Source organism: Halictus rubicundus, chromosome 5, assembly GCF_050948215.1.
Source record: "Halictus rubicundus isolate RS-2024b chromosome 5, iyHalRubi1_principal, whole genome shotgun sequence".
In the NCBI taxonomy this organism is placed as follows: domain Eukaryota; kingdom Metazoa; phylum Arthropoda; class Insecta; order Hymenoptera; family Halictidae; genus Halictus; species Halictus rubicundus.
Genome location: NC_135153.1, coordinates 1,935,240 through 1,949,503, shown reverse-complemented (window position 1 = coordinate 1,949,503; position 14,264 = coordinate 1,935,240). Strand labels below are relative to the sequence as shown.

At 37.0% G+C, this 14,264-nt stretch overlaps 1 protein-coding gene across 4 annotated transcripts in view; it reads left to right on the top strand.

Annotated features, from left to right (window-relative positions):
• Nucleotides 1-14,264, top strand: part of Unc-13 (unc-13) — a 628,091-nt gene that overhangs the window by 188,822 nt on the left and 425,005 nt on the right. For all 4 annotated transcript variants that reach the window (XM_076787594.1, XM_076787596.1, XM_076787595.1 and 1 more), the window contains 2 exons: nucleotides 3,179-3,282; nucleotides 4,639-4,841. In XM_076787594.1, the coding sequence (XP_076643709.1) occupies nucleotides 3,179-3,282; nucleotides 4,639-4,841 (307 nt within the window). The remainder of the gene's footprint in view (nucleotides 1-3,178; nucleotides 3,283-4,638; nucleotides 4,842-14,264) is intronic.

Sequence of the window (14,264 nt, the reverse complement as noted above, 5' to 3'; positions counted from 1 at the left end):
TGAACTCTAATAAGTGTATCCGACGTGATATTCGTACATGCTGTGATGATACGCTGACGCATATCTTCAACTGTTGTTGGAGCATCCGTGTACACGGTCTCTTTTAGCAGACCGCATAAAAAGAAATCCAGTGGATTTAAATCAGGCGAACGTGCGGCCATGAAACTGTTCCGCCTCGTCCAATCCATCTGTTTGGATATCGAGAATCCAACGTTTCTCTTGCTACTTGTGCATAATGAGCAGGACAACCGTCATGTTGGTACCACATATCGTAGCGATTTTGTAAAGGGACATCTTCTAACAAAATTGGCAGGTCTTCTTGCAAAAATTGAGCGTATTTCTGTCCCGTCGTCATTTCGTTAACGAAATATGGTCCAATTACTTTGTCGTTCAAAATACCACACCACACGTTTACGCTCCATTGTCTTTGATGATCAATTTCTCGCAGCCAGTGCGGATTATCCACAGACCAATAATGGGCGTTTCGTAGATTAATTGAGCCATGATTAGTAAATGTTGCTTCGTCCGTAAATAAGACAATAGAAAAAAATGAATGATTTTGAAGCAATCCCCATTGACAAAAGTTAATTCTATTTTGAAAATCATTCCCGTGCAATTCTTGATGGAGCGATATGTGGAACGGATGAAATTTATGTCGGGCCAGAATTCGTATTACGCTACTTTGACTTATGCCTGCTTCCCGGGCAATTTTTCTCGTACTCGCGTGAGGATTGACAGCTATAGCTGCTAAAATATTAATTTCATTGTCTTCATTAGTCGTGGGATTCTTCCGTTTGTACTGTCTTGCATGTACATTTCCAGTACTTCGAAACATCCTGTACGTATTAGTGAAAGTATGTCTAGAAGGAGTGTTTCGCTCGGGGTACCTTTCTTCATAAAGTAGTCGGGCCTGCACTGCATTTTTTCTACATTCACAGTAAATCGTGATCATATCACACTTTTCAGTCATCGAATATAACATAGCGGAATCGCGTTTGGAAACGTACTGATAGTAAATAAGAATGCTGAATAACATTGAAGGACCTTAGTATGTTTACTTTAACTACTACCATAGTAAATTTACTATTTCCTACAAGTCTCAACCGTGATAAACGTATTCTGCTTCCATATTTTAGTTTTATACGTTTTTTCTGTCCTTGACCTTGAATGACCTTGGACTAATTATAGTCACTGAATTCCTAATGAAAGGGACTATCATTGTAGGTGTTTAAAAAAGGGTGGTTCTATTTAAAAAAGTCAAGGTGACCTTGATATCTCCAAAAAACTGACATAAAAACAAAATTTTTTTTGCATCGTGTCAGCCCCATTGTACCATTCAACTTTGTCCTTACCATATTTTACGTATCTTTAGAAACAACAAAGATATTTGAGGTGCTAACGTTTGGTGACCCACCATGTATATTCTAGATTCTAGAGATACAGTGAATTCTCGATATATGTCAACAACACGGGACTTGCTATGTCTCCGAGCCGTGTTATGTTTACACTCCTCGGCGTCCGAGGCCTCTCGACCTTCGTGGCCCCTCACGGGGTACACCTCGCGATAGTGGGGATAATTGCGTGACGTTTATCATCCAAGCATTGGCGACATATATAGAGAAATCACTGTATTAGTTTTGTTCCGATATAAGGCGACAGTGTTTGTTCCGAAATAAGGAAATCGCTATCCCCTCGCTTTCTTTTGAAGTTGTTCGCTCGACAACGCTTAGTGCCATAACGAGAGGGTATGTCATATTCTATCCTTTTCCAACGAAAAATATCGCTGCGACTATTTTATAGTCTGCCAGACAACTTTAGGGAACCCATAATAAGTACTCTGAACCGAAATTCGGCAAAAGCCGATCCCGAGCTGTTCCCTTATATCGGAACAAAACTGTAACACTGTTTCTCAACGGAAGCTTATTAGAATCATTCTCAAAGACTCAATTATGTTAAGAAAGAACTTATATAATCTCAAAAGAAGTGGTTAGACTGTGATCCTAAGGGTGTCTTGTTAGTTTCTGACCAAACTTGACAGTGCAGTTGATTAACGATTTATGAGATTCGCAGTTGCCAGTCCTAAACGTTTAAAATCTCTTAAATTATTGTTAACAGCAAATGTTACCAACAACGTGACTATCATCATCCCAGGAGAACATATCTCTTATGAATTTATACGAAAATTTATTGTTTAGCTTACACAAATGCTATGTTAAATAATAAATGGTGCCGTTGGTGCATCGAATGTCATTCAAGTCGTATGCTATAAGGATGCTCGAAGAATTCATATAATATGTAGACTCATGCATATTAAAAAGATGAAGTATGACACTTTATTATTTTATTTAACGAGCTGTGCCGTATATGGTACAGACAGGTCTAAATGGGTTAAAGGATCGTATTGATCTTTTGCTGGAGTTATTGGATAAAAGAGACACGCAGAGGAAACATTAATTTATTCATTCATGGAGTAATTCTGAGAAACTAATTTGGACATTTTTTAAACGTATTTATAATACTCATTCTCATATAGTATATTTTCTTTTATACTGCTCTATCTGCAACTTGATTTATATATCTTTATTCTAATGTTAAACCGTTGAGGATTGTAATAGAAAAAGTGATACTGGTTAATATACAACTGTTGGCACATTCAGGCTCATTGCAACCAGAAAAATATTTTCATTGTGTACAATGTATTCCGTGAGGGTTAGAAAGAAAAGTATGAAAATGTCATCTAGTAATGTTGGACAATTTTCGTTATTGGATATGTTAGATTCTTCTTATTTTCTGAAGTTGCAATCTTCATTTGGAGGCTCAGAGGCCAATCAGTGTAAGAGCATGAAAACTGAGATAATTGAGTGCTTTAAAATTTATTTGTAAAAGAGGACGTATAAAATTTCTTTCTAAGCAAGTATTAATACATATAAAGCTGTATTTATTAACTGGTACCATACAAATAAATTTAAGAGAATATAAAGAGAATGCTATGGTTCAAATAAATTGTTATGAGAAAATTGAATTACACTGATTAGCTTCTGAGCATTTCATTTAATGTTTCCAGCTGTCACATAAAATTATCAATAGTTACTGATAAGCTTTATCTGTCCTTCTGCATATATTTTTGTAAAACATGTTCAAGGACATATTGAAACGAATTAACTGTTTGCTTTCAAAGATACGAACGGGAGGATGAAACGATACTTCGTGGGTCTCGAGAGGGCTCGTTAGTGGACACGTTCAAGACTACACCGCCAATGTCACAAACTGACAGCCCCCGTGGTAAGATGATAGTCATGGCGTATAATATGATATCTGATTTATTACATTCAGCAACGAGTAATCCTTTAGTTTTCGCTTAAGTTTGTATGTAATTGTAAGGACACCGAAAATGTCGTACCTGAACGGTGTCGTATCGCTGAAACAATAGTGTTATCAGTGGACTGCGGATCTTCATGCAAAATAAAAATCGTTTGCATTAATTGCGACACATAGGAACCGGATAGGAAATTATCTGTCTCTTCAGTGGTTTTATTAAAGTGTAAGAAATGTATTAATACTCTTAAACTCTTGTAACACTTATATTGTTTGAAATTACATCCACCTATTTCTGCCATAAATGCATAAAATCCGCAGTATAGTTATCAGTACAATAATGATGCAGTGGAATACTCGTTGATATAGTTTTTAATACTTTGAGTGCCACATGAGTCATGTACAACCGACACAATTTGTTTACCAAATATGAAAATTGACTTTTACTACGATCTGTTACGTAAATCTAATTTTATTAGAATCTACGAAGTGTGAGAATGTTGCAAAAATCATATTTATGAGAAACTATGTCTCTGTTTTGAAAGTTTTGAGTTTGCACAAAAATCCGCAATTTTTTATAACTTATACACACATACACAATCGCACATTTATCTTCGAGCTGTATGTGAAAGATTGGACAAGATTATAGTGTCGTTTGTACAGGGTGGTCCAGTAAATATTAGCTCATCATTATTTCCACTGTTTTTAAAAATATGAAAAAACTAAACCAAAGTTACTGGTACAATAAAATTACTTTTTTAATATTGGAACATATGACTTCGATTTTTTTTAAGAAGTTAGAACAATTAGTTCACTACATAAAGCGGAGAAGGAATTTTGAAAAAATTGCAATTGGTCGGAATTACAGACAAAAAATGATAAAAGTTCGTAAATAATAGTAAAACAGATCTACAAAACGTATTTGTTAAATTTTGCAGTATGGGCCCACATAAAAAAGTTGTAAAACATAACTTTCACTATTTCCTCTGTAATTCTATTGCAATTTTTCCAAACATGTTTTTCATAAACTAATTGTTCTAGCTTTAAAAAAAAAAAATCCAAATCGTGTGGTCGAATATTAAAAAGTGATCGACCGTTTAAAAATGTCCGAATATTACTGTGATTCACTGTATAATAAACTTGTAGATTATAATAGCATTTCTTAATTGAAACATTTCATAATATATGCGTTATGAAATCGGACATTTCATATGCGACGACCCAACACAAAAGCATGCGGGGCTGCCCCATCGCCGGTTATCACGCGTATCGAAATATTACTGTACACCTCTGACACATTGGTTCACTGTTGCTTGCGAACAGGGAGCATATCGAAGCAAGCTTCGTTGGAAGAAAGTGTTCAAATGGACACTCCACCGAGGAGTCCACCCGAGCAACCTCCGGACGAAGAACTTCTGGATATGGTTGGCGTTGTACCAGTGCCTACGCAGCTGAAGGAACGACCGGAGATGACGGCGAAGCAACGGTGGCATTGGGCGTACAATCAAATTGTCATGCAGCTGCGGGTGAGTAATGAATGCGATTGAAATTTCATTTTATAGTTCGCCGGACCATGTCGCCGATGCTTTGATCGAGGAACGCGAACGAATTTACTGCAAATATTTATGCAAACTCTATACAGGGTATTTCACCTAAATCGATCTTATTTTTTATGATAGAAAAAAATTGCAGAGGAAAACATTAGTTGGTTCAGGAGGGCAAATATTATAATAGGTAAACGAATTTATTCCAGGTTATATTTTTTCAGATTTCAAGGTTATCGAAGTTTTTTTAAATGCAATGATATATTTTTATTATCGCTATGTGATAGTCGAGGTCAAGACGAATCCAACGACCTGTAATATTATGACCTTCACGTGACCTTGAGTTTGTTGTCACTAACGATTCCATATCATACATTTACACTCCATGGACGCTCGTGTTCAACTTGTCGAAGTCATTTTGGGTTTTCAGTGCACCAATAATGCATATTATGTGTATTCAGTTGTCCATGGTTAGAAAAAGTAGCTTCGTCAGTGAAGAGAACGTCATGAAAGAAATGTTCATTTCTTTATATTTGCTGCAATGTCCATGTACAATTCGTCCAAGTCGTTGCCATGAAGCTCCGGATGTAAGGAAATATGGTATGTATGAAATTTATAACATTGTAATATTCGGAACACTCTTACTTTGGAAATGCCTGAAGAATGTCCAATTTTTCGACAACGTGTAGTAGAATCAATATTGACTATAGCCAATACAAAAGTTTCGGCATCTTCTCCAGTAGCACGATTTGATCGTTTTCTGTTGAGTGATTTAATACTCCCTGTTTTACAAAACAATTGAACTATGCGGTCAAAACTTTGTAGAGAACAATGATTTCTCTCACGGTATTTTTCTGCGTACAGTTGAGATGCTTCTACCAGTTATTTTTTGCCCCACCATAAACTAAAAACATGTCTATCTTTTCTGCATCACTGTACACCATCGTTCAGAGAAGTAACGTTATCTTTCACAATCGAATAAATGCCGATGAATTTCTGAAACGTATCGATTAGAGTTACCGAAACGAGAAGAATTTGTATCAGTGTTTACAATTTATTGTGACCGTGTTTATATTCATTAATAAAGGTTCAAGAACATTTCTTGAAACCCTAGGAGGATCATGTCATCGTTATTTCACTATTTACATCAAGTGTCCTACTTTTATGAATTTCTCGTACTCAAGGTCACGTGAAAGTCATAATATTACAGGTCATTGGATTCGTCTTGACCTCGTCTATCGTATAGCGATAATAAAAATATATCATTCCATTTAAAAAAAACTTCGATGACCTTGAAATGTCAAAAAATATAACCTTGAACAAATTTGTTTGGCTATTATAATATTTGCCCTCCTGAACCAACTAATGTTTTCCTGTGACAGTTTGTTCTATTATAAAAAACAAGCGAGATATTTTAGATGCTCGAGTTAGGTGAAACACCCTGTATATGTCGCTAAGGCTTGGATGATAAACGTCGCGGAATTATCCCCACTACCGCGCGGTATACCCCATGAGGGGCCAGAAAGCTCGAGATGCCTTGGACGCCGAGGAGTGTCAACATACCACGGCTCGAGTATGTCTCCTGGACGATACACGACACTGGCAAGACCCATGTTCTTGACATGTATCGAGAATTCACTATATTCGTGGGAGGAGAATTCAAAGGAACTTCATGTTCCGTGTTAATTATTGTTATGGCTAAGAAGTGACCATAGTATGATGTTCTTCGAATGTGACTCATAAATGCTCAAAAATCTACGGTCAGTTAACGTATAGGTTCCTAGAAAAATTGATGCAATAAATTAATACAGTGTTTACTCGATATATGTCCATAACCAGGGTCTAGCGAGGGACATATATCGGCCAGGAAATACTATTGTATGATCCATGCCGAACGTAGAAGAGGACAGCGATACTCTACAGGCCCCTCATGGGGTATACTCCGCGGCAGTGGGGATAGTTCTAGGACTTATATCGGCTAGGCATTTGGGACATATATGGAGTAAACGCTACGTATATATTAATTTCACTATAATATGATTCCACTATATTAATATATATTAATTTCAATATTATTTTCATCATTATTTTCACTACATTAAAATTAGTAGTGAAAAATATAAAACTATATTTAGCTTCCATGTCTTGCAATTGATGCAAAAACTTTTTGTTTTGCATATGAAGATTCGGCGTCTACTAATTAGAGATAATCGAGACACAATTAAGGGGGGTTCCACTGTGTTTGTTACATAATAGAGTCTCTTGACGGATATGTGTACAACTTACAATTCTCTCGACCTCCGTAACTAGCAAATTGAATAGCAAAATTGTCAACGACCTCACGGTGGCGACCTTCCGAAAAATGCAGTGTCGGATGCCGGCGACCCGCATTTCTCCGCCAGTCCTTCGCAGATACAACGCTGGCCTTGTCAATCATTACCTTCACGGCGTATCGATTCGTCACGTACAGTTGTCACGGGTAGACACTGCGCCTACGGGTTCGACCATGTTGTCACCTGCACAACGTGTCATTCATCGCCGGCCGTGAAGTCGCTGTGAAGTCCGTTGATCTCTCGTTCCCGCTGCAACGAAGCATATACAGTCTTGTTCCGATATAAGGCGAAGGCTCGGGACCGGGACTCGCCGTATATCGGATCAGGCATGTTATTCGGCTTGACTTGACAGTTCTAGCAGAGGTGCTACATTCTTTGTAGTGTGCCGAACGTAGGTTAGCGATTAAAAGAGAAATGACCTTGAGCCGACCTCTTTCACGTCCGAAACTTTAATCGCTTATTAGATAATTAATTATTAATTAATAATATGACGGTAAAAGTTTCATAAGAAAAATTAACAATCAGAAAAGTTGCCATATTTTGCTTCGCTTGCATTAGCGCGAGTCTCACCGATACTCGACCTCTCGTTTGACCTCTGGTTCGGTCGTCGAGCGTTGTTTACCGTTTGGCTGGTCCCAAGGGGGACCCCTCCAGTGGTGGGGATAAAAATTGACAGTTAACATAGAGATTTTTGCGACAGTTAGGGTAAAAATCTTTTCGACAGTTACGGTAAAGATCTTTTCAACAGTTACGGTAAAGATCTTTTCAACAGTTACGTATTGTATCGACAGCACAACATGACTTTTCAACGCGAAGCAAGGAGTTTGAAATCGAGCACGCTGACTTATTTGGTAGTTCAATTAACCTGGTTAACGGGCAGACCAATAATTCCGACAACATTAAATTTTCATTCGGTTTTACCAATCGATCGAACATACACCGGGTTAACGAACGATTGTTGCATCGAACACGGAAAATCCCGGGCTGGGCATTAGTCATTAACTATTACCCTCGTCCTAGAAAACCGCGGCGTACGAGCTTATAAATAACGTGTAAAACATCGCGGTATCGCGTTGGAGCATAAAGGTACCCGTTGTTATCTTTATGAGCCATTGGCGTTGTACATACAATGAATGTTCATTAAAGTTTCATCGCGGACTGCTAGGGAAAAATACGAGATTACGTGTAGGTTCGCTGAAAGGGGGGGGGGGGTCATGCGATTGCGTCGAGCAGTAAAAAGGCAAAAACCCACCTAGTGATGGGCATGATCAATTACTATCAATTGCTAATAGCGAAGTAGTATTGTCTTTAAAGTACGAACGAATACAAAAACATCGATTCCTCCTAGGTACAGTCTGTCACAGGAATATTGGAACATTTTTAACCCCTTGTAAACTAATTGCTGTTACTTTTCAAAACAAATCCAAATTGTATGGTCCAATATTGAAAAAAGTATTTGATTATCGAATTACTGTGAAAATTGTGAGAAAGAATTCGATCATTCTCATCACTAAAACGAACACATTCAAGCGGATTGGCTTGGTCTGGATCGTTCCGACGCGGCTCGTTCTTGTCCGATGAGAAAAGCGGGAGGGAGGCACAAAAAATTGTATAATTTGGAAATCAAGGAAAGGACTGAATAAAGTGGGCGTTATCGGACCTCGTCTCGTCACCTTGAAAATGGCGCGTCGCAGCGACGAGTGGCGGATTAACAGGGGCCGACACGAAACTTCCATTAACGCAAGCTTGTCGCCCAATTGCGGCGCCCTAAGTACGCACCTGGCGCGCCCCTGGGAGCCGTCCCAGTCGATTAACAACGAAGGAGATCGCCCCTGAGATGGAAAATGTAAATTCGGGTTCGGTCCCCATCCGTGCGGGAATTATCGACAATAAATGTACGATCGGGGACAATATTAAGTGGACAAAACCTAAGAACTTTTTAAAAAATGGACCAAACAACTTCAGCGTTTTTGAGATGCTAGAGGGATTAGTTTAGTAGGTAATGTGCAGGCAAATTTTTTGTTGAAATTGCTCGGAATTTGGAAGAAAAAGGTGAAGGTCACTTTTAACTTTTTGAAGGTCGTTTTTAACTTTTCTATCTGTGCCGATAATGAAAATTGAAAATATCCATTTCGTAGATCTAAGTATATTATACTCGTGGACACAAAGTTTCATCGAACCGCCATCACAGTGGTCTAAAACGCGAAATTTAGTGACATTTTGCCAAGAAATCAACTGTCTCATATTGACTTATGTTGAATGCTTATTGCTTTCTAAATATCCATCAACCTTGAAAATGAAAAAATTAATAAAATTTAATAAATAAAATTGTAATAAACGGTTAAAGTTGGAAGTTTTGAATATAGCCTTTCTCATGAAAAAAATTGCTTTTCTTCTTTGAGATGCCCTGACGACCCTTTTTAATATTTTCCTTCAAATTTTTTTTTAGTGAAAGATTTATCTTTAAGCTGTAAATTACCATTGTCTATTAAAAATTACTATTCATAATATATTAAACATGTTATGCCAAATGCAATGTAGAAAATTTTCAAAACTCTTAAGACTTTGCAAGGAATATCTTCTGTATCATACGAGATCATAGAATTTTATAAAATGGAGTATTTCCAGCATACTTTCTTCTACACAATCATGTAAAAATTATTTCCCATCTCGTCCAACATCACGCGTTATTATTGTTTAAAGTCGCCCGCGTTCGTGCGGCTATGCGCATAGGTTCTCGGGTTATTCGTCGGGACTCTTTGACGACTAAAAAACACTTTAGATACTAAAAAAATTTTATTTAAAAAGCGATTTTTCAAAAATTTAGAGGAATAATATATTTACTAAGCTGAAAGTGTGTCTAAAAGTTGTTAAAGTAAATATTTTTAAAAAATAGTAAAAAAAGCTATTAAATAAACAAAAAGTATGGTACAATATGCACCATTAATAAAGATTACTTGTTAATATTCTGCACCCCAAATATCACTTCGATATTTTTAATAGTTTAGAAGTTATACCAAAATGTCACTAAATTTCGCGTTTTAGACCACTGTGCGCCAGGTGCAGTTGCACTTTATTCTTTAATGCAACCCATTTTTTTGTACTAGAATTTTCTACTATTTAATTAGAATTTTGATAGAGTTGTGAAAAAGTTTGTATCAAAAAACCTTTTCGTTGTATTTAGTGGCAGACCTGTGATATTTCGAGGCAAATGAAGATGCCATTATTCTAAAGCTGTTACCGTGCCAAGTTTTCTAACCTCAAAAATTCTATAAATGCTTAATGGCCTTGCAGTCTGTTAGATATGTACATTATGAAATTATAGGCAAAATGCACCCCGTATTCGTCCACTGCATACAGTAGTTTTAAGAAAACATTGCGGAATACAAATTTCGAGAAACATAATGCAATTTCGTGTTTTCGATTCATCGGTACCAACAGCGACGGTTTCATGCTTGTAAGTTCCAGCAGTCTGGTGCACCGGTTCAGGTATGCTGCAGTTGCAGTGTAGCTGCAAATCATATGCGTCCCCTTCCGAATCGATTGACCAGGCGTATCGCTCGCGTCTGCATCTGCCGTTGCATCTGCCAACATGTTCTGCTCAATTACACATTTTAATTCTACAATTAAGGGTGACGTCACGCAGCTTAAGCTAGTTGGAATGGAACATGCGGAGAACTATGATCGAAGATAATGAAAATGAATGTGGGATGATAAAAACGATAGAAGTACATAGGGTGTACCATTTTTAATTCCCTGGGAACATGTCTCCAGCAATATGAATTTATCTGTTGCCATAAAAAAAACTTTTATAATTTTACCTCCTACCACAGTCGTAATTACACTGAAGAGCAAAAGTGTATCAACACCGTTTCAAACAGCATAACTTTTTTAAGATTAGACTAACTGGTTCAAGTGTTTTTTAGAAGTTTATTTAGTCCGTTGAATAAGCTGTGAAAAATTTTTTGAAAAAATTCGACACTTGGTCGAAATAGTAAAAGTTGACTTGCACTTTTTCAGGATTTTGTAAGTATAGAAATTCGTCCCACTTTTACTCGTTTATAGCTCGTAAACCAATATCAAATATATAAATAAAAACTAGTAAAGATGAACTTTCGCGATTCTGATCAATTTCGATTTTTTCAAAAATTGTTTACACCTCATCTAATCCGTGTAACTTCTCAATTTTAAAAAAGTTATGCTGTTCCGAATGGTGTTGATACCATTTTTGTACAAGTTTTGACAATTATATAGAAGAGAGTCCTCATCCTTCGATGACCTTGAAATATGTTGTCAAGCTCATCATTCTGAACAACTTTTCCCCACACGCGTTACCGCCGTTCGGATTTATTTATAGGATGAGTTCGCTGTCAGGTTCGCGGAGGTCCTCGAAGATTTCTTGATCTTGGGTCATCCTGTGCATGCGACTGCTGCTTTTTGAAATTATTCCACGTCAGAAGGCGCGCTGTCGCTTTATCTCGGCCGGGACTAAAAAGCGCAATCGTGAAAGCCGTTTATTTGGAAAGCTTTACGTGAGCCGTGGCTCTTTTGTTAGTTGTAGCTGCAGAGTGAAGCGATTTGCAAGAAGTCACGAACGTCACGGCCCCGTTACCTTTATACTTTATTCCCCCTGATTCCCTAAAATGGCTCTCGCGGGTCGGCGGGTTCTTATCGCTTCTAGACACCGCTCTCCCAGCGTTATTTTATGTTTGACGAATTCTCTGTACGGCACTGTTTTATCGTTCCCGTAAAGATGCACTTTCCTCCGCTCAGCTTCTGCCTAGCTTGCACTTGTTCGCGATACCCTTGGGCTCCTCCTAGGACGGGCCCGTGTTTGATCTATCCGATCCACCTCACGACGGGGATCCGTGAGAAAAAACACCTCTTGTTCGATGGATGACTTCTTACCAGAGCTTTTCTTGTCGGAAAGTAAAGTCAAACGACAGGTTCGAATCAATCGGCGAGGAGTTGATACAGTACGTCCTGGACTGGGTAAAATACTATTTCGAATGGCAAATATTTCTACAGGAAAGTAGGCTAGCAGAAGGAATACGTTGTTTCAGGAGGGACAGTGTCCTAACATTTATGTTAAAAATGTCCACCTTCTATTGCTGAACGTTTATTCGATTAATTTGATTTTTACGAGTTTAGTATTATAAGGCCTTTCAAACCCCATCAAAATATTTTTGAAATATTCAGAATTTGTTCTAATTTTTCATGTTACATGCTTATCAATTTTTAATCAAGTTTGACAAAAAAGTACCAAAAAATACCTGTCTGATTTTTTTAATTCTAGTTGCGTACATATTAAACATTACATATCAATTGATTTTATTTTCCCATATTGACTCAAATCGAAGAAATCCATTTTTTTCATATTTTCATTTCGAATTCTCACGTATTTCTGATAATCTGGCAAAAAAATGTTTCCAACAAAGATTTACCCTTTCCACTCGATGCTATTTTAACTCCAAAACGAAACATTTTTTCTGTCCTAGAATATTTTCCTTCTATATATTTTTTTTCATGTTACACATACGAAAATGGTGGAATTTGCTCGTACAATACTGAAATGTTCAGTAATTTATTAAATACAAACAAATTTAATAATGTAAAAGCTATTTTGAATATATAATGTAAAAGCTATTTTGAAAAAATAAATTTTTTCCAATAAAAAATTATGGTCCCCTAAATTGTTTAAATGCCACTATGTACTTTTCATTACATGAGCCGTCTATTTTGAAAGTGGCCTCAGTCCACTTATACTTAAATTGAGATATTTAAGAGTTTGTGTTTCAATAAAATTAAAAATGTACGTATAGGATACCAATGTGTTATACTGCATAAGTGTATCTAAAAGAGTTAAATTTACAGTTCCTATTAAAATAATAGCAATTATTAAGTGAATAATTTGTGTTTTCTTACCAAAACTGGAGTTAAGCCACTTTCAAAGTGAACAACCAGATTCGTTATAAAATTTGAAAGAGCCCAAGACCATTCGACATAATTTAAAATGTTTCAAATTAAAAAAACAATATTCAATTTACTTTATATATCTTTACAACACTTCAAAAACACAATTCATGCAATTCAGGACATTTTCTAACTACACAAATTACATAATTTCCTGCTCATCTACATTTTGTGTATGCGGGAGGGATTTGAAGAAGTCATGGTGCTTCGGTGGTATGGTAAGTCCATCATGTCCTTGTACTTTGCTGTCATAATTCGTCTTATATTTTTATAAAGTGGTGTCAATACAATATTTTCGAACTCTCTTGGTCTACCCCGACGTGGTAATAAATCCAGGATTTTAAACTTTGCATTCTCATCCATTGATATATTATAGAAAATTTTATATGGTTCATCTCTCAAAAAACGCATCCAGCATATTTTTAACCAATTTATTGTTACTCCGTTAGAATTATTTACCTTTTTAAAAATTGCGTCCTCCAAAAATTTTGTTGATATGAAATCCTCTTGTTTCATTTCATTTCGAATAAAGCTATTACCTTTCCGGCTCTTTTTGATAATATCGTTCGGACATTATCACTAATGGATTGGACTTATGCCACTTTCTTAACTGCGAAACCTTATGTGTCGAAAATTATCGTATATAATCTGAATATACTTAACCGCAAATGTTGTTTATGACAGCTAACTTGAAGTAGTACACGTAATTACGGGCAACAAAAATTAATTGGCAAATGGACTCAGGCCACTTTCAAAATACACGGCTCAGATATTATTGTAGCTCCCGTCAAGACGAATCCAACGACCCGTTATATCGTGGTGTTAAGTGTTAAAATAATGGCTAAAATACTTTTGGCCATTTTTGTCGGGGTAAATGGCCCACCGTGCGACGGCGGTAACGCGATCAACACGCTCGATCGATAAGACCAGAAACTGCCCCGAGTATAAATATGCACGATTTGTCGGCAGTCGCGTACCCAAAAATGACCTACCCCTTTGTCATCGGTGAATGCACAAAGGGTTCCGGGCACACATGGACACACGTAGACGGGTGATCGCGACACGAGCACCGGTGCTCCAGAAACCGGTGACAAACTGT